At 43.4% G+C, this 20,521-nt stretch overlaps 2 protein-coding genes and 1 long non-coding RNA gene across 9 annotated transcripts in view; 2 read left to right on the top strand and 1 right to left on the bottom strand.

Moving 5' to 3' along the window:
- Window positions 1-1,178, top strand: part of CAPSL (calcyphosine like) — a 46,547-nt gene extending 45,369 nt beyond the window's left edge. For both annotated transcript variants that reach the window (XM_039545157.1, XM_039545156.1), the window contains one exon: window positions 637-1,178. In XM_039545157.1, coding sequence (XP_039401091.1) covers window positions 637-738 — 102 coding nt within the window. In that variant the 3' untranslated portion in view covers window positions 739-1,178. The remainder of the gene's footprint in view (window positions 1-636) is intronic.
- Window positions 1,179-13,210: 12,032 nt separating this feature from the next.
- Window positions 13,211-20,521, bottom strand: part of IL7R (interleukin 7 receptor) — a 32,634-nt gene continuing 25,323 nt past the window's right edge. For all 6 annotated transcript variants that reach the window (XM_039545455.1, XM_039545456.1, XM_039545458.1 and 3 more), the window contains 3 exons: window positions 19,677-19,764; window positions 18,471-18,546; window positions 13,211-16,902 (listed from right to left, as the gene is read on the bottom strand). In XM_039545455.1, coding sequence (XP_039401389.1) covers window positions 16,396-16,902; window positions 18,471-18,546; window positions 19,677-19,764 — 671 coding nt within the window. In that variant the 3' untranslated portion in view covers window positions 13,211-16,395. The remainder of the gene's footprint in view (window positions 16,903-18,470; window positions 18,547-19,676; window positions 19,765-20,521) is intronic.
- Window positions 16,537-20,521, top strand: part of LOC120408472 — a 29,203-nt gene continuing 25,218 nt past the window's right edge. The window contains exon 1 of the long non-coding RNA XR_005600714.1: window positions 16,537-16,638. This is a non-coding gene — a long non-coding RNA (uncharacterized LOC120408472). The remainder of the gene's footprint in view (window positions 16,639-20,521) is intronic.

Raw genomic sequence — 20,521 nt, 5'->3', positions numbered from 1 at the left:
CCAAAATATTTTGGGTTTTGGCCAACGTTTTTCAGTATATGAATTTGTGCTGATTATTTTTTTCATTTTTGTCTAAATTATTTTTTGGGGGAAAAAAATTTCGACCAGCTCTATTTTATACTGTAATTTCAGTTCTTACAATCTTTCTAAAATGTATTTTTTCTTAATTGCTCCTTTTGAAAGGTACCGGGTTGCTGTTCTAGTCTTGTCATTTCTTTTCCATATTCCTGCTGGTGGTGGCATTACTGCTGGAACACTTTACTCTATTGTGATGTCTGAGTTGTGAATTTGATTCCTATCTTGCTGTGGTTAATAACATCTGGTAACTTTTCTCATATTCATCATTTCAGTACAAAGGATCCTGCTCCAGTTCTCACTGTAGGAACTGGGAGTGTTTCAGACTCTCAATTTTGATACCTATGTGATACCAGAGATTTTTGCAGGCAAGCAAATGTTGCCAGTAACAATGAATTTCAATATTGAAATAGTTGACAATTGGACATAATCAGACATAGCTGAACGATACTAATCAAACGTTTAAAACATTTTTGGAATGTGTTAAACTTTCTGATTTGGTCGATAGCAGTGTATGGTGGCAGTGTGGCAAATAATTGACTTTGGCTTTCTTGGTTTTAGGTGACAAAAGATGAGTTTTTGAACTATTACGCTGGAGTTAGTGCGTCTGTGGATAGTGATGCCTACTTCAATCTAATGATGATGAAATCCTGGAAACTATGATTTTTGCTGTTACTACTTTTTGCATCAGAGACGATAAAGAAGTGCAATGTTTTTCAGGAGTTCAGTGTGGGTTTGATTTTTTTTTCAGCTGATTCCTTGGCCTAGATTTTCAGAAACATGCAATGACATTGCACCTGCAAAATCAGCGGTTTCCCAATTAACTCAACCCTTGTATATGCTTTAATATTTTCAGTGGAGGGCTCATGATAGGCAATTAAGAAGCAGGGCTTAATGGCAGTCAAAAGAACTGAGTGAGCTGGGAGCTGTGGTAATCTACTGAAGTTTGCAATTGCATTTTCAGTGTAATCACTTGTCTGTTGTATGGTCATGTATTAGATGTGTAATGTAGATATTCCTGATGTATATAAAAGCACTAATTTGTAATATTTTGGTCTATTTACTGATCATCAAAATAAGGAGTTTATTTGACTCTGAAATAATTTTGAATGATTATGTTTACTGTTTCCTTTGTATTACATTTTAACAAGTTTAAAAAGACAGCCTCAAAAGCCTGCAACCGAAACAACAAATGCATAAAACAAAGAACAAATTAGCTATCAAATCCCATCTGTTTAATCCAGTATAGACAAATGTACATTATGTTTTACAGACATTAGCCCCAACCCTGCAAATACCTTAGCATGTGAGTAGTTCAATGGGACTAGTCACATGTGTAAAGTTACCAATAGGCATAAGCATATTGAAGATAGGGGCTGTAGTTATTGTAAATGTTTTTTTAGACTGCTTGTGCTTCCACTGAAGTCAATAGGAGTTTTGCTATTGGACTAAAATGAATACAAGATTGAACTTCTTTTCCAGGTTTGTGTAAAAAAACAAAACAAAACAAAACAAACAAAAAAACAACCACCAAACTTTTCCATATATATATGTATGGAGAAAAGGCTCACAATCAAGTTATATCTCTTTGTAAGCAAATAGGAGAAGACTGCCAAATTTGTGTCTCTAATCCAAACAACCTCATGTATATGTTTCCAGCATGAGGCTGATTCTGAGCTTTGAGAGCTGGCTAGGGATTGTTATAATGGTAAAGCCCAGCACTGATCTGACTCCTGGATGTACTGTAACCAGCACTTAGATTCTAGCATGTGCTGTGCGAGTGAGGGATAGATGTCATGAACACTTGTTCCTTTTCTGTGCAGTCCATTTTGCACCCATCTCAGATTCAAGCCCTAAATCTGACACACAGTTCCATCTTTAAGTGTCTGGGTAATCGCCCTGTGGTAGAGACTGCGATCAGCACCGCAGACCTGTGAGGTGCAGAGCACCTGCAGCACTCATGGAAGTCAGCGTTGCTCAGCACCATCCATGAATGTGAGACTCTGGTGTCTGCTTTGCAAAAATGCTATGCACTCACAGCTGTAACCAAGTCAATTAGAGCTGTGATTTGACCATGTAAAAAGATATATAATGCTAAGTACTCTGAAGAAAAAAAAGAATCAGGTCTTAAGTGTCAAATTTGGCACCCATTAGTGGACACTTCTGACCTTAATCTTTTGGGGCCAGATTTTTAAAGATATTTAGGTGCCCAGCGAAATTTTCAATGAGTGTTAGGCAGCTACATATTTTTAAATCTGTCCCTCTATGCCTGAGTTATCCATCTGTAAAATGGGGATAATACCCTCATACCTCTCAGAGGTTTTGTTCAAATAATTGGTCTGCTAAACCCAGGGTTGTGAGTTCAATCCTTGAGGGGGCCATTTAGGGATTTGGGGCAAAAATCTGTCTGGGGATTGGTCCTGCTTTGAGCAGGGGGTTGGACTAGATGACCTCCTGAGGTCCCTTCCAATCCTGATATTCTATGATTCTATGATTTGGTCTGTCAAATGGAATTTGCATGAGGAAGGACTAAGCAAAAACTGAGTAAGGAGCTGCACTGACCCCGCGAGAGATGCAGATTCACAGCACCTAGCAAAATTGTTGTCTTGATTCTACAAGCTGACAAACAACCCTTGGAAGTGCTGAATGTATCCAATTGCCATTGAATTCAGTGGAAGGAGAGGGGGCTTAGTGCTTCCTTCTCTTCACTTTGCAGAACTGAGACTTGAAACTATACTAAACAGTGCCCTCAACTCCCAATAATTTCAGTGGGAGATGGGCATAATCAGCACCTCACTGAGAGTTGACTCCTGTTTGCATCTCTAGATGCTTTGATACCTATTTAAATCTGACTCTCAGTCCCTTGCAAGATGGGGCAAGATTTTGCATGACATAGAATTTACTTTGCTGATCCAGACATTTTCTGCATCTCATCCACTTAAATGCTTCTTGGTCCTGTGCAGGATTGGCTCCCACAGAGGTGGCGTTATGTTTTTCGCCACCCCAAGCACGGCAGTCAGGCAGCCTTCGGCGGCATTTCTGCGGGAGGTCTGCTGGTGACACAGATTTGGCGGTGGTTCTGCGGTCCCACGCCTTCGTTGTGCCTGCCGCCGAATTGCCGCCGAAACCATGAGACCGGCGGACCTCCCACAGAAACGCCTCCGAAGGTTGCCTGACTGCTGCCCCCCAAGGCTTGCCGCCCCAGGCATGCACTTGCTGTGCTGGTGCCTGGAGCCGCCCCTGGGCTCCCATATATATATATCACCGATGTTAGAAGGCCTTTTATCCTCCTAATGAGACATTCAGGCAAAGGTTAATTTTGCTATCATTCCTGATGAACATGTACAAGAGGAATAAGTTTGGTAAACAAACTAATAATATCTGCCGGGAACAAATTGAGTCTTGGGAGGCAATTAACATTTCTGGCTCAGCATCACTACAAACAGGCTTTCACTCACTATTGATCTTTTTTATTTACAGAGGCCAGTGTTTGTTTCACTGATAGGCACGTGGCTATTAGAAGTTGTTTACGCAGTGCAAACGAGGCTGCAAAGAAACGGGAACATTGATGCCAAGGGAGCATTGACTGGTGTGTGTGATGTCAGCACAAAAAGCCACCTGAGGAGCCTGACAGATGTCTGGCCCTGTAAATGCAGACCTATGTCAGATGTAGATAGCATAAATCTGCCTCACACCAGTCAAACAATCTGACCAAACTCGGCTGCCAGGAGAACCAACAGAACATATCTGCCCACGAGTATGTAGCATAGGAGAAAAGAGTGTGGTTTGGGCAGGATGTGCTGAAAAAAAGCTGTCCATATATTCTATCTAATCTGGCATATGCAGACCTACTTAGTATCTGAGCCTGCATAGTGAGCTGTGAATAGTGGCTGAGCAAACATCTCCACCTTTCAGCTGAACTAAGGAAACTGCATGACTGATTATAACTGCTGTGTAACCCTGTTACACAAGGGTTTGGGGGACATACCCTCACATCATTGCTTGTGGCAGGATGCTTTGCATGATGTCATCCAGAATTTGGCCATGCATCAAAAATGCTGATAGTGCCACTTTTTTTTAAGTGGATTTTTTTTCCCAAAGGGGAACTGAAATATGCATCTTAAAATGATTCCATTATATTTTTTAATAATTCTGATGATACTTTGCATGTCCAGGTCTAAATGTGCAAGCAAACACACAAAAAATGTCAAATGTGAATTCAAGCCGAGTACCTCAGAAAATCTCTAATTTAGGAGCCAAAATAAAGGTCAATGGCCAGATTTTCAAAGAAAGCCCAGTGATAGCCGCCGCGTGCCAAGCACGTCAGATAATCTCGTCCCCTCACATTAATGCCCAGATAGGGGCTGAGCTGTTTGGAAGATCTGTGCATGAAGGGCCTGATCCAACATGCATTGTAATCAATGGGAGCCTTTCCGCTGATTTCACTGGGAATTGGATGGGATGCTTATTTCGGTGCCTAGATTGAAGCTGTAGGGTGCTGAGCTCTTTTGAAAATCTTACCTGTTAGTGCCTAACTTTAGTCATCTGCTTTTTAAAACATTGGTCGCTGCGCTAATAGAATTAGTTCCTCATACAGACATGTCCTGTTTCAGCTGCATCCCAGAAAACGTAGCCCTATATGGCTAACGCTGATTGATGCCGTGCAGCGATACATATAAGTAGCTAGGAAAGGCACTACTGTTCTACTGTAGGCGGCCAGTCTTAAATTTGTGTATTGAATAGCCGATTTGTCAGTTTTTCCTTTTATATTTATTTTTTAAAGTTAAAAATAGTATAATAGGCCACATCAGCTAAGTATAGTCTATGAGCCCAGCATCCAGCGACAGAATGTACAACGTTCTAATTGCACAAAACCGAACACCCTTGCCCCACCTCTTCTCTGAGGCCCAGCCCCGCTCACTCCATTCCCCACCCCACCCCCCGTTGCTCACTGTCCTGCACCCTCACTCACTCGCTCATTTTCACTGGGTCCCTTTTCGACCAAGTCTTCTGGTTGAAAACCTGACACCTGGCAACCCCATTACAGAGCTGCAGGCTTATTGCTATTGTTGGTTCATCTTGGTCCAGATGAACGTCTGGAATTGCCGATGTGCAGCATCTTTCTGGCCGTCCTGAGCTAGTTCAGCTGCAGATGTGGCAAGATGTGCTGTTGCAAGTACCGCCTAGGCCAGCACCATTACCAGCTATACAGCAATTTCCATGTAGCGTTGGCGGTAATGAGGGGTATGGACTCTTTCCTGAGTGAGTGTCTTTCAGTCGGGCTGGGAAGGAAAGGAAAGCAGGTTACTCAGAAATTTCTTCTCCCAAGCTCTTAGGGTGTGCATATGTGGTGGTTGAGTTCATATCAGGACTGGAAACCCCTCACCCTGCCCTCACCTGTGATTGGGGTGAGAGGGTTCCTAAGCATAAACCCTAAAATCAAAGTTTTTCTTAAAGGCAAATCCCACAGAGACTGGGATAAGATTTGTCCCTTTCCCCTCAAATGGAGTCATACAAAAGTGTGCAGGGCGGTTGGGGGAGATTAGAGTATTAAATCTCAACAGTCTTCTGTTAATTTCATCAAATAATCTTGTGGCACCTTATAGACTAACAGATGTTTTGCAGCATGAGCTTTCGTGGGTGAATGCCCACTTCGTCGGATGCAAGAGTGGAAATTTCCAGGGGCAGGTAAATATAAGCAAGCAAGAAGCAAGCTAGAGATAACGAGGTTAGATCAATCAGGGAGGATGAGGCCCTGTTCTAGCAGTTGAGGTGTGAAAACCAAGGGAGGAGAAACTGGTTCTGTAGTTGGCAAGCCAAGTGAGAGATTATGCCATACTCTATCAAAGAAACTGAGGAACCACCTGATCAGCATCCTATACAGCAAACAGGAAAACATCAAAAAAGAGCTCTCCAACCTGGAGACTCTCATCTATAACCAAACTTCCATACAAACGGACTTCACTAAAATAAGACAGGAGATCTACATTACTCACTTCACCTCTCTACAAAGGAAAAAGGACTGTAAGCTGTCTAAACTCCTACCTGCCACATGGGGCCACAACCGTGGTACCCCTAACCCACCCAGCAATATCGTCAATCTATCCAACCACACACTCAGCCCAGAAGAACAGTCTGTCCTATCTCGGGGACTCTCCTTCTGCCCTGCCACCCCCACCAACTGGATACAGTTCTGCGGCGATCTGGAAGCCTACTTTCGCCGTCTCCGACTTAAAGAATACTTTCAGGACAACACTGAACAGCGCACTGATACACAGTTACCCTCCCACCCACAGCACAAGAAGAAGAACTCCACATGGACTCCTCCTGAGGGTCGAAATGACAGTCTGGACCTATACATTGATTGCTTCCGCTGACGTGCACAGGCAGAAATTGTGGAAAAACAACATTGCTTGCCTCACAACCCAAGTCGTGCAGAACGCAATGCCATCCACAGCCTCAGAAACCATCCTGACATTATAATCAAAGAGGCTGATAAAGGAGGTGCTGTTGTCATCATGAACAGGTCTGACTACCAAAAGGAGGCTGCTAGACAACTCTCCAATACCAAATTTTACAGGCTACTTCCCTCAGATCCCACTGAGGAATACGCTAAGAAACTGCACCATCTACCCAGGACACTCCCTACACTAACATCAGAACAAATCAACATACCCTTAGAGCCCCGACCAGGGTTATTCTATCTACTACCCAAGATCCACAAACCTGGAAATCCTGGACGCCCCATCATCTCGGGCATTGGAACTCTCACTGAAGGACTGTCTGGATATGTGGACTCTCTGCTCAGACCCTACGCCACCAGCACTCCCAGCTATCTCCATGACACTACTGATTTCCTGAGGAAACTACAATGCATTGGTGACCTTCCAGAAAACACCATCCTAGCCACCATGGATGTAGAGGCTCTCTACACTAACATCCCACACACTGATGGAATACAAGCTGTCAGGAACAGTATCCCTGATGATGCCACAGCACAACTGGTTGCTGAGCTCTGTGCCTTTATCCTCACACACAACTATTTCAAATTTGATGACAATATATATCTCCAGATCAGTGGCACCGCTATGGGCACCCGCATGGCCCCACAATATGCCAATATTTTTATGGCCGACCTGGAACAACGCTTCCTCAGCTCCCATCCACTCACACCCCTTCTCTACCTACGCTACATTGATGACATCTTCATCATCTGGACCCATGGGAAGGAGACTCTGGAAAAATTCCACCACGATTTCAACAGCTTCCACCCCTCCATCAACCTCAGCCTGGACCAATCTACACGGGAGGTCCACTTCCTAGACACCACGGTGCTAATAAGTGATGGTCACATTAACACCACCCTATACCGAAAACCTACCGACCGCTATGCCTACTTTCATGCCTCCAGCTTCCATCCCGGACCCACCACAAGATCCATTGTCTACAGCCAAGCACTGAGGTACAACCGTATCTGCTCTAACCCTGCAGACAGAGACCAACACTTAAAAAATCTCCACCAAGCATTCTCAAAACTACAGTACCCGCACGAGGAAATAAGGAAACAGATCAACAGAGCCAGACGTGTACCCAGAAGCCTCCTACTGCAAGACAAACCCAAGAAAGAAACCAACAGGACTCCACTGGCCATCACATACAGTCCCCAGCTAAAGCCCCTCCAACGCATCATCAGGGATCTACAACCCATCCTGGACAATGATCCCACACTTTCACAGGCCTTGGGTGGCAGGCCAGTCCTTGCCCACAGACAACCTGCCAACCTGAAGCATATTCTCACCAGTAACTGCACACCGCACCATAGTAACTCTAGCTCAGGAACCAATCCATGCAACAAACCTCGATGCCACCTCTGCCCACATATCTACACCAGCAACACCATCACAGGATCTAACCAGATCAGCCACACCATCACCGGTTCATTCACCTGCACATCCACCAATGTAATATATGCCATCATATGCCAGCAATGCCCTTCTGCTATGTACATCGGCCAAACTGGACAGTCTCTAAGGAAAAGGATAAATGGACACAAATCAGATATTAGGAATGGCAATATACAAAAACCTGTAGGAGAACACTTCAACCTCCCTGGCCACACAATAGCAGATCTTAAGGTGGCCATCCTCCAGCAAAAAAAACTTTAGGACCAGACTTCTAAGAGAAACTGCTGAGCTTCAGTTCATTTGCAAATTTGACACCATCAGTTTAGGATTAAACAAAGACTGTGAATGGCTTGCCAACTACAGAACCAGTTTCTCCTCCCTTGGTTTTCACACCTCAACTGCTAGAACAGGGCCTCATCCTCCCTGATTGATCTAACCTCGTTATCTCTAGCTTGCTTCTTGCTTGCTTGCTTATATTTACCTGCCCCTGGAAATTTCCACTCTTGCATCCGACGAAGTGGGCATTCACCCACGAAAGCTCATGCTGCAAAATGTCTGTTTAGTCTATAAGGTGCCACAAGATTCTTTGCTGCTTTTACAGAACCAGACTAACATGGCTACCCCTCTGATACTTGTTAATTTCATGTTTTTCTCTCAGATTTACCCTGTTCAGGTTAGGATCTTTTTGTGTATATAATAGAATGATATATTATATTAATTTTGGCTGTGTGTGTGTGCTTCTTAAACATTTTTATTGCATTAAACTTCTACAAAACACCCCTATAACAAAGCGTTTTGTTGTGGTACGTCTCCTCAATCAAAAATGATCAGTGCTGTTTTTTTCATGCTAGATATTGCTATGATTAAATATGGTATGTTAGCAAAAGACTATTGTTTTAAATTAAGAAAAAAAGATGTGGGGAGGGGTGTTGGGGGAGGAGAGGACCTTGAGGCTGTTTCTTCAGATAAACAAGGCCAGTTTTTATCTTACTCCTTCGGATAGTTAGAAAAATATAGCTTCATGACAAAGGGGTACCTCTTTGTTTCAAAATGCTGCCTTCTCAGTGTCCTGTTTCGAGCCAATATAAAAGCACGCCAATAGAGCTTTATTTCTAATCAAAAATTGTTTTGTTGCAAAAGTTAACAGCTTCAGATAACAAGAGTGGGTGTGGGTTGGGGTGGGGAAGGTAGTCTTATCTTACTCCTACCTGCACTTACTCACTACCTGGCTTTTGTCTTTTAAAACTTTTATTGTAAACAATGGGAATATCACATTCACCCCCACAAATCTTCACACTTTACAAGGCTATCCTGTAAACCAGAGTTAAAGTTTAAATTAAAAGGCCTGCTTACAGCATAAATCAACAGGTGCTAATTTCCAATAGATGTCAAAGGCTATAAAATACATTACTTTAAGTAGATGGAATAAGGGAGACTGACATAAAGTGACACTTCAATCTGTGACAGTTCCTCAGATTTGTCACCTACAAAAGCCGGCTCAGGTTTGGGAATCTCCCTAACTGCCTCAGGCGTGACGACTGAAGACTAGGCTGGATGGACCTTTGGTCTGACCCACTATGGCCATTCTTATGTTCTTATGTTGGCAAGGTGCTGCAATTACACCTTTCGCCTACCAGGGGCTGCTGTGGCATGAGAAGAGAGGACAGCTGGCTCATGAGCCAGAGCAGCCAGCTAGGAGAGGGAGAAAGCAGCAGCTGCTTTTCCCACAGCAACATGCCTGTGGGGCCAGGTGCAGGGAGAGGGGCTATTGGGGGAAGGGAGGAGTGGAGGATGGACAGAGTGGGGCACACAGGGCTGCTGGGGAGGTGTCACATAGACTTGGGGTTTGGAAGGGCTAGTGGGATGGACAGACTGGGGTAGGGGCATATGAGCTAGTGGGGTTACCCCATTGAGCCAGGGGCTGAATGACAGTGGGAGTGCAGGGACACATGAGGACAGGGGGAGGGGTCAGAGACATACTGGGACAGAGGGAAAGGGTGGTTTAGGGAAAGACAGGTATGGGGCAGATGTGCCTGAATGAATGGGAGAGCTAGTGGGGTGACACCACTGAGCCAGGGTCTGCATGAGGGATGCTTCCCAGCTCACAATAAAACCCTGTTCTATAGTTCTCCATCCCCACACTCAACAACCCTCCAGGTTCACTCCCAGGCTCCCAGAAATTACTTCCCTCTCCCTCAGCTTCTCCATTATCTTCCAAGCCTTTGCACCGCTTCTGAAGGATGCGGGAAATAAGTTTCTGTGTTGTAGTTTAAATTAATTATTACTCAGAGTTCTGTATTAATATGCCTAGTAAGGAATCTGTTTGTCAAAAAACATTTCCTGAATTTTTGTTGTCTGTATTGTTACAGACATACTTGCTGACAGGTATTTTTAAATAAATCACCAACATTAATTGAAACTGGCGTGATTATTTTGTGTTAATTTTACAAATAAAATATGCAGAATTTTGCAGAATTTTAAAATATTGTGAGCAGAATTTTTAATTTTTTGGCACAGAATTCCCCCAGGAGTATTAATTGTATAAAAATTGTTATATAATTAAGAATATGAATGCCAGCATCAGCACAAAGAGATATATATGGAACTGTGGCACCAACCAATGATCATGCTAATCGGCTTTGCATCACTGGCAGCTATGATATTTTTTCATTTAATAAGCAATCCAAGCATAATTCACTGTGCCCCTAGAGCATTGCAATGCCAGAGGGCAAGAGGCTCACTGGTATCAGGTAGTGAATTTCAGCTGGCCTGACCAATTCAGTGCACTCAAATTCACTTACGTCATAATCTGTATCCAATGGGTGTTTTGCAAGGTACCACTGGAAAACTAGTAACACACTGAGCTTTGATGTTCTTGAACAGTGCGGGTACAGTACATGCTCAAAGGACTGCAGAAATATGAAGGAACCATGGGACTAAAATGTGTTTGAACCAGGTAAGTCTCTGGATTGGGTAAACAGACTTTTTCCAGACAAAGGAAAGGCCAACGCCTCCATCCAGGTGCAAACACAGTCAAGTGGCTATTCACTGGCACATCGGAGGCTGCGGGAACAGATCAATTTGCATTGCAGAAAGCACCAGTGGGGAAGAAACCAGGGTGAAATCTTCTTCATCAGACTCCAGGGCACCTTGCCTCACAGCAGAGACACTGAACGCTGAGAAGGATATATTCCAAAAGTTCACTGGACTATAGCAGAAAGGAGCAAAGAACCCAAGTAATCTTTCACCTACGAAGACAAAGGAACTGAGCTCTTTGGACTTTGTGGGAGATCCTGACCAAGGGAGAGGTCAGCCATCTTGCTGGAAGGAGGTGTGGTAAGAATCTTACCTTGAACCAAGACCACAGCGTTGTTAAGTCTTAGTCATTAGACAGCATTTTGTTTTTTTAACCATTTCTAACGTAATTCCTTATACCTGGCCTCACTTAAAACCGCTCTCTTATTGATTAAATAAACGTGTGTTATTTTTATTCTAAATCAATCAACCCAGTACTGTGTTGACGTCAGATGATTATTAACTCCAGTCTGTGCTTTTGCCTCTTTGAAGGAACGAAGGACCTTATTACTCTGCAGAATGGTCCGGAAGAGGCCATTTCAGGGCAGATTGTTTTGGGGGAATTTGGGACTGGAGGGTGTGCTGGGCTCTTTTGGCTATTAGTAACCAAGGTTAATGGAGGCCAGAATGTGGCTGTGGTGTAACACAGGGCTGCCCAGAGGGGGGAGGGGCAAGAGGGGCAATTTGCCCCAGGCCTTGGGCCCCGCAGGGGCCTCCACAATAGTTTTTCGGGGCCCCTGGAGTGGAGTCCTTCACTTGCTCTGGGAGCCCCAGAAAACTCTCGCGGGGCCTGGGCCCCCAGAGCATCTTCCGCTCCAGGTCTTCTTTGGCAATTCAGCGGCAGGGGGGTTCTTCCGCTCGGGGACCTGCTGCCGATGTGCCCTGAAGACCTGCAGCTGGGGGTCCTTCCAGCACTTTGGCGGTGGGTTCCAGGGCAGGTCTTCGGCAGCAATTCAGCGGCGGGGGGGTCCTTCCGCCCCATTACCTGCCACTTACGTGCTGGGTCTTCGGCGGCAATTCGGTGGGGGGAGGCTCCCGCCGCCGAAGACCCCAGGCCCCCTGAATCCTCTGGGCGGCCCTGGTGTAACAATCAGGCTGCTGGAGCCAGAGTTACTGGATCTGAGCTGCTCAACACAGAGACACTCAGTGCATGCTTGTACGCTGGCTGGGAACCTCCATACAGGGATCTACAGCAGCAGCACACATATTAAGGCACTCAGGTTACAGGACAAGCTGCGACACAAATGCTCGCTTGTCAGAACTGCATCCCAAATTGTGACAGTCCCTAATACATTGCCATGGCACTGAAAGATTATTAGACTTGTGTGTGTTCTTTTCTTAGGAGGGAAAATGAGAGGACAGAGCCATAACATTAATGAATCATTGTAATTCACCAATGTTTATTCACAAATATACAATTCTGCTGCCAACAGACTATGGACACAGTGGTGGTAACTGAAATCCATACATTTCAGGATTGTGCAGAGTCTAAAAGTCAAATATATCATTTCTCCTTTGATACGTCAAAATGTCTCCTTCCAGCACAACCCAGATACTTCTCTGTACTGCTCACCTTGGTCATCCCCCCCCGACTCCCAGCATAGTAACCTTCGGTTCACAACCCAAAGACTTTTAGTAAATATGAGGTGAAAGCTGCTGCGTGTCCTCAACCCTCATTAACCAGGGATCAAGCCCATGATTGTTACCAATATTAGACACAAAGCATATTCTATATAGAGAAGTTTTACAGTTATAGAGCCCAGGTTCCCTCACGAGGATGTAAATCACAAGTAAGGACTCTGAACGCCACGCAGTAACACTGCTGTAAAGCCAGTTTGTCAGAGGTTTCACAGGGTTAAAAAGCCCATTTTCTCTTATTGCTTACTGGACAATGAACAGGATATAATGCGCATTTAAAAACCAGGCAGTGCATGACACTATGTAAGGACCTACGTACTGGGCCCAATTCTGATCTCACAGTGGTTTAACTCCTTTGACTTGACTAGAGTTATTCCTGATTTATGCTGCCTGAAGCAGGATCAGAACCAGGCTCTGTGGAGTTAGACCCATAGAAAACTAGTTTCAGTAAGTGCAGAATCAGACGCAACAGCTTGTATGGTAGCAGACAGTTATATCATAACAAAGAGCCACAAATATATACTGCAAATTGACATCCTTTTAATATGCTAAATCATTACAGAACAGGTTTACATGTTATTTCATTAAATAAGACAGAAATATGATAGTACTCAGACATTAGCAGCTATGCAAAAAATATAACTAATGCATATGGAAGGTATGTACGAGAATTTGCTGTTAAGTAGAGTAGTGGTTAATGTTTACAATAATCCACTTACAGTATAAAATAGCAACATGGTTTTCTAGTATGAATAGTAAGACTATTCCGTCATACGTGCATTATTGTTTAAAATTGCAGATAGATGCTTATATAATCCTTTTACCTTTTAACACTGTGTATGTGTGAGTTTAAAATAAGTATAACACGACTTACATACAATCTAGTATTTTGTATGGCATTCTTTTTCATGTTTGGTAATGTAGTAAAAGAACAGAATAGCTTCCTGACTCAATCTGTTTGCATCTAGATTTGCACTGTGCAAGTCTGCATATTTTAAGCATTAGCAGCTGTTTTTATGAAATAGAAGCATTATAAAGCAAAGGAATTAAAGTCCAGTGCTTAGTTCAGTTTTACCAGACTAGATCATCTTACTACTATGTGCTAAACAGTCATAAAAAAATACTGTAATACACTGACTACTTCGGTCCACATCCTTGGCCCTTTTGGGTAAACAGACCATAAAGCTGTGCCTGGCTGAAGTTTCCCGCAGTGCAGGGTTGTTACAGGGCCTGGGTGGGAAGACGGGGGTCATGACTAGAATGCTGTTGTGCTCCAGCTGTCCCTGGCTAAGGTAATAGCCTCTCAGGGGCTGTGACTAGCCAGTGCAAGTTAGAGCAGCCGTGCAGCTTGGAGTCACAGTTTCCATCCCTGCAGGTCTGTGCTAAGCATAAATCACCCAGCCCAAAAGGTTCTAGCCCATTTACTTCCGTGGAATTACTCCTGATTTGTATTGGAAGAAAAGTGGAATCAGGACCATCAGGTCAAATTAAACATAGAATCTGGTATCACTGGAGCGGAACAATAACTGCTTTTCTGTTGCTTTAATTTAATCTGAGAAACGGATAAAAGGCAGATTTTTGTTTAGTCCTTCCCATTGTATTTAATATTTGAAAAGTAAACAGCCTGAAGAGGTTACTTATTATTGCACTAATCAGGCCATCACTCCCGAAAGGGGAATTTAAAGCAGCTAGAGGACATGATACCTCACAAAGGGGCAAACCTTTAGCCTAGAGCACAGCAAAGCAGCTTTTCTCTCTTCAGGCCATATTCCTTGGTTGTCATGCAACCATGAGGCTGTAGCAGCTTCTGCAACTCCCGTGTGCACCTGGTCCCCAGTGGGTAATGGCCAGGTCAGTGGAACTACATTGTGGATTAACCATCCCTTGGTGACAGAATATAAGGAACCCCATGGAGCTGTGGCGTAAGAAGAGGGGAAGGGGCAAGGTTTCCCCTTAAAGGAGAAAGCTGAGCACTCCTCTGACATTGTTACTGGACAATTTACAAGCAAATCGATCTTATAGTGGTACCAGCTTTGCAAAGTAGTCAGGAAAGTTTGCCAACCCAGGCACAAAATCTCTTGACTCACTCTTACCCACAATGACTGGTGATAATGAAAAAATAAGGATGTGTCAGGTACCCATGACAAAACGATTGCCCTGGGAAATACTCACAGGCCACACTAATGTATGCATGAGAGGGCAGAGAAAAAAGGTGTCACGCATGTCACCTCTGCACCTCAAGGGAGCTAAGCCTATTTATACCAGCTGAGGATCTGGCCCCACATTTTAATGTACAATCAATGCTGATCAACATGAACATAGCTGAGAACCACCCCTTTAATATCTTGTCATGTGTTTTGCTTAATGCTATGTTTGTACTACTCTGTTTTTACGTGTATTTTTCTGTATAGATTGTTTAAAAATAGGACGGTGACTTGGTTGCACTGAAATGCTGTATCTTTGTAGTTGTGTTTTAATTGGCCCTAGGGACCAGATCCCCAGGTATCTTTTTATCTCCTAGGCATGGAGCAATAAGCCACACCCTCAGCGGGTGCAAATCAGCATTGAGTCTTGGAAGTTAACAGAGCTAAGCCAATTGACACTAGCTGCAGATCTGACCCATTGTTTTGTCCAATAAAAACTGTTGGGGCAGTAGTAATGAGGACAGAAAATACAGCAAACTGGCATCTGGGCCTGAGTTGCTAAGATTGGCTCTGGGCCTGAACTTTCCCAGTGTCCGGGGAGGGTCAAATATGGGGGGGGGGTGTTGGGGGGTCCATCCCTACATAAAACCGCTATGACTCTGGTTACATTTGTTGGCCCCCGGTTCCCTCCGGCCTTCTGCTTCCACCTTCTACCCTCTTACACACACAAGCTGCAGGCTTAGCTGATCTATTTGAAGCCTTTGAGCACCAAGATGTTATTTTTACTCATTATGGTACACAGTCTCACACACCATGCATCAGCACAGCCCTTGCTGTGGCTGTGGTAGGATGGATGCTGCTATCTTGAGAGTGTGTCAGCGTTCATTAGCAAGTGGTGCTGCGTGTGCACTCTTTCGCCTGGGAGTTGAGTGCTGGATGGGGAATGAGTTACCAAGCTCAGATCTTGAATCCCAAACTAATGCAAGCTGATTCTGAGCTCACTTGTTCTGTTTTTTTAACACCTGGTATAACGCCACTGACTTCAGCCAAGTTACTCCGGATTCATTCACCCCAGTTTAAGTGAGATCAGAATCTACTTAACCTATCTAGACTTTGCAGCCATATTTCATGATAGGGATTTTATGACTATTAAAATCTGTAGCTGCGTAAACTGAGCTGTCGATAGGAGCGTTAACGAACCTGAAGCACTCACCAACGCTTGGATAGAGGGCAGTAGAGAAGTGTAATGTAATAGTATGTTATTGTTATATGTTAATCACCTCCCATGATTAAGGTCTTAAACTGATTGAACTAAATTTGTTTTCAGTTACACTGTATTTACTCCACATTGGCACTGGTGTAATTGAGAATGGAAATTGGTCCATTGTCCTTGGAGGCCAAGAGAAATCCATCCCCATTGATTACAGCATTGCAAAATGGGGACAGGTACATTATTACTGAATTTATTATTTACTGAATCAATCAGCAAGAGGCAGGAGACCCAAACAAGAAGGACCAATAGTCTGCTCTGTTACAGCAACTCCTATGGTTTTTGAGGTTTACTGATTTTTGCAAAAGCTGGACATTGTGACATATGCTTCGTCCTTATTTGATGACCTAACTCCATTATTGGGCTGTATTAGGGACATTGTGTTGGTATTTAGGGGTCCTGATCTGGGCTGAACCGTGGGGTCTGCTGAAGAGCTGGAATGGGTCATAGGACCACAATTATATAGTTGTGTACCATTGCTACTGCAAACCTTATATGGGATGTCATTGCTGGAGCCATCTAACATGGAAGGGTGAGTTTCACATAAGTGCCCACTCAATGTGTCAGATGGCCAAATTCCTCCATAAGTCACAGGAAGCTTTAGGACGCTTTTGTCTACAGCAGTGAGGCTCGTCTTCATATCTGATGATCCATTGCAAACTTTTTCTGAAACATCTGCATCCAGAGGAGCTGATGGCTGCAGAAAACATTCCACTTCTGCTTTGGCTTGAATGCCATCCACTTTGTGAATATGAACATACCCAAAACTTTCCGGGTTAAAGCTTGTATCAAAATTCTGCATGACAAAGAGGATATGTTCAGTTAACTACAGGTACAAAGTTAAGGGAAGACACTCCCATAAGTCATCAGATTTTAGAAGAATTTTTATTTATGTACTTTAAAATTTTCATAAAGAAAAAAGAGAACTAACTTCTTTCCCCCTAATAAACAACCAACCAAACAAACAAAAGATCTTGAATCAAAATCAGTCCCAGGTGCAATTCTGGGAACTAACTCATAACAGACTGACTAGCCTTTATGAGAGACTCTGAACTTTTTACACACCCCAGCCCCTTCTCAACTAGCCAGGATCATGAAGGACCCCTTCCACTTTAGCAACAAGGAAAGAGCCAGCTAGTCATCTGTTTGTGACCCCAGGTTGAGCAGCTATGACCTAGGGTAAATATGAGATGTGAGGCCAAAGGCTAAATGCCTCAGATGTTTGAGTACTTTCAAACAATGCACTATCTGGAGCACGTTATTCCACTTACAAAACAGCACTATTAACTTTCTCAGTGACAAAAAATAGCTAAGGTAATTGTAAATCCATGAACTAATTCCACACCTTACAGCTGGAACTGTAGCCTGTTAGGCCCCAGTCTGCCAAAGGATAATGTACATGCTTAACTTTACACACTTTGAGTAACCGTATTGACAACATAAAAGTGGAAGGATATCATGGTACAAATTTTCAAAGGGATCACAACTCATTGCCATCAAGGGCCATCGTTGTTTTGCACAAGCAAAATCTCAATTTGCCAGTCGAATAGTTAGATGGCTGACTACTTCATCTGCATTTGCAAATACCATTTACACATGCAAAAGGTAGTTTTTGCGAATCAAATATAGAAGTCCCTGTGAAAACATGAACCAGTACATACAGGAAATATTCTACAATTAGGGCCCTACCAAACTCGCAGCCATGAAAAACACATCACGGATCTTTTACCCTATACTTTTACCCTATACTATACAGATTTCACAGGGGAGACTAGTGTTTCTCAAACTGCGGGTCCTGACCCAAAAGGGCATTACAGGGGGGGGCTGCAAGGTTATTTTAGGGGGCGTTGTGGTATTGCCACTCTTACTTCTGCGCTGCCTTCAGGACTGGACAACCAGAGAGCAGTGGCTGCTGATTGAGGACCCAGCTCTGCAGGCAGCAGCGCAGAAGTAAGGGTGGCAATACCATACCAGGCCATTCTTACTTCTGTGCTGCTGCTGGCAGCATCTCTACCTTCAGAGCTGGGTGTGGCCTGCAGCTACCGCTTACCAGCTGCCCAGCTCTGAAGATAGCGCCTCTGCCAGCAGCAGAGCAGAAGTAAGGGTAGCAGTACCGCAACCCCACCTATAACACCCTCGTGACCACTCTACAACTCCTTTTTGTGTCAGGATCCCTAAAATTACAACACTGAAATTTCAGATTTAAATAGCTGAAATCATGAAATTTACAATTTTTTAAATCCTATAGCTGCAAAATTGACCTAAATGGACCATGAATTTGGTAAGGTCCCAACTCTAATGTATGAGTATTATTTATGTTTTCTGTACACAGACTCAAGTAATCACAGCAGAGGAAGCCCATACCTTTTTTGGCTTCTTGCACAATTGTTCCAAAGTTTTTTTATGATCCGGAAGATTTGGCCACAAAACTGGCTTGATTCTGAAATGAGATACGTAGCAACAATAAAAGTATTCAAGAAGGGATTATGGCAACAGCCATAATCGAAGGCACTATATTAGTAGTACTAGAGTAGCAATAACAGACTTTATATCTTCATACTAGTTCTTGTAGACCATCTGGGTGTTTTCCATTATCTCGCATGAGATATTTGTTTTAAGACGGCCATTTCTGAACTCTTATTCCAATGGTGAAGGTAGAGGAAGGACATGAGTGGTATGGAATATATGTCTTATCCCACTATTCTACTGTTATGTGGCTAGAACTTTTCATCCACAATATACTTCACAAATCTTTGGCTAATTAACCCACAAAACACTGTAGTAAGAGATAATTAGGTACATATTATTCTTATTTTCCAATAGGGATTTGAGGCATAGCGCCTAAAATCCCAATTTATCTATGTGACCATGAATTTTGGATGCCTCTTTTATCAGGTGTTTAACTTGTGACATCTAAGACCTGTTTTTCCAAAGGTGCTCAATTACTGGAACTTCAGCTGAAGTTAATGAGAGCCACAGGTGTGCAGCACCACAGAAAATCAGGCACTCAAGTTGGGCACCAAAAGTTTGAGGCAACCACAATTAGTGCCACTTTTGAACTGTTTGGTCTACAAGCTCCAGCTTAACCACTTCTGTTGATTTCAACTGTGGCACTATATCATGAGAAGAGAGGTAATCTCACTGGTAACCAGCTCCCAAACCTGACTTTATAGGTGAGGGCTTTACAGGTTAAAACCTACACCATGATTTCCTCTCAGAAGCTTATTGGAAGCCAGGCCAGACCACAGAGTATTGGTCTAATGTGCTCCCATTACTCAATAAACAGCCTGCAGCATTTTGCACCAGCTTCAGCTTCTGAATGGTCCCAGGATGTAGAGCATGTGACAGCAATCTAGTCTTGAGGTGACAAAGGCACTAGGCAGCCTCCTTTTGCCTACCTCCTCTCTTGCCTTTCTCCCATTCTCAGTTCTTCTATGATTTGTATATGTTCATGTTGCGGGAGAGGCCAGGGAACGGGGTGAGAAGTGTTGGATAGTATAAAAGGATGAGATGGGATTTCCACAGTATGATTGGCTTAATACTCTTTTGATGAAAAGAGATTAAAATTACCTGGTTTTCCAAAATGTTAGGATCAGAACAAGCGTGACAAAGAGCAAAATGAAGCCCACAGTAGTTATTACCACAACCATGTCAGTGCCTAACAAAAAAATAAAGAATAAATACCATGTTAGGTTTGTTCCTATATGCATTATGATTGTCCACTATCATGACATACTCTTTTAAGAAAAAAACAACCTATTATTACTGGGGAATATTGACAAATTTTATACAGTTTGGAGTGATGTAGTGATTCAACTGCCTTGTTTCTCCCATCTGTCTGAAGGTGGGGAAAGGTGGCGTTGCAGTCCCTTGATCCTTGGCTAAAAACCAGGCTAGTCTCCTAGTCCAGATTAGCATAGCCTGAGGGCTGTTCTAAACTGCATGGGCTGCCTATGGCCTCAGGGAAGCATCACCAGCTCATCTGAGTTACAGGTCCATTGATTTATGCCCTGGCTGCCCTGGGGAATTTGAAGGTGGGGGTATAGCAACTTTTGTATTAGCCTTAGGGGTTGCACTGAGTATAACTCAGCCAAAATTGAGGATTGGCCCCTTTGACTGAGGACATATTTTCAACCTTCGTATGTAGGTCACCGGTCTATATCTGTCCCAGGTCCATAGAGATTAAAAAACTTTGCTGTTGTACACACCTGAAATGGTGAAATTTCCTCCATAATGTAGTTTGTGATTAAAATAAAGTAAACGCATGTTACAATTGGCAATATTAAAATGGATCCTTTTGTACTGCTCTAACTCTGCTATGGCTAAAATGTTTGATGCAAACTGCTCTTTATCTCTGGAGGCTCACAGAGTCATTCGCAAAATGGAGTGAGCCAGATTCTCTGCCCCATTCTGTC

The sequence above is a fragment of the Mauremys reevesii genome, linkage group 6 (genome assembly GCF_016161935.1).
Source record: "Mauremys reevesii isolate NIE-2019 linkage group 6, ASM1616193v1, whole genome shotgun sequence".
Taxonomy (NCBI): Eukaryota; Metazoa; Chordata; order Testudines; family Geoemydidae; genus Mauremys; species Mauremys reevesii.
Note: the sequence above shows the minus strand (reverse complement) of the source record. Positions and strands in the feature narration are given on the sequence as shown.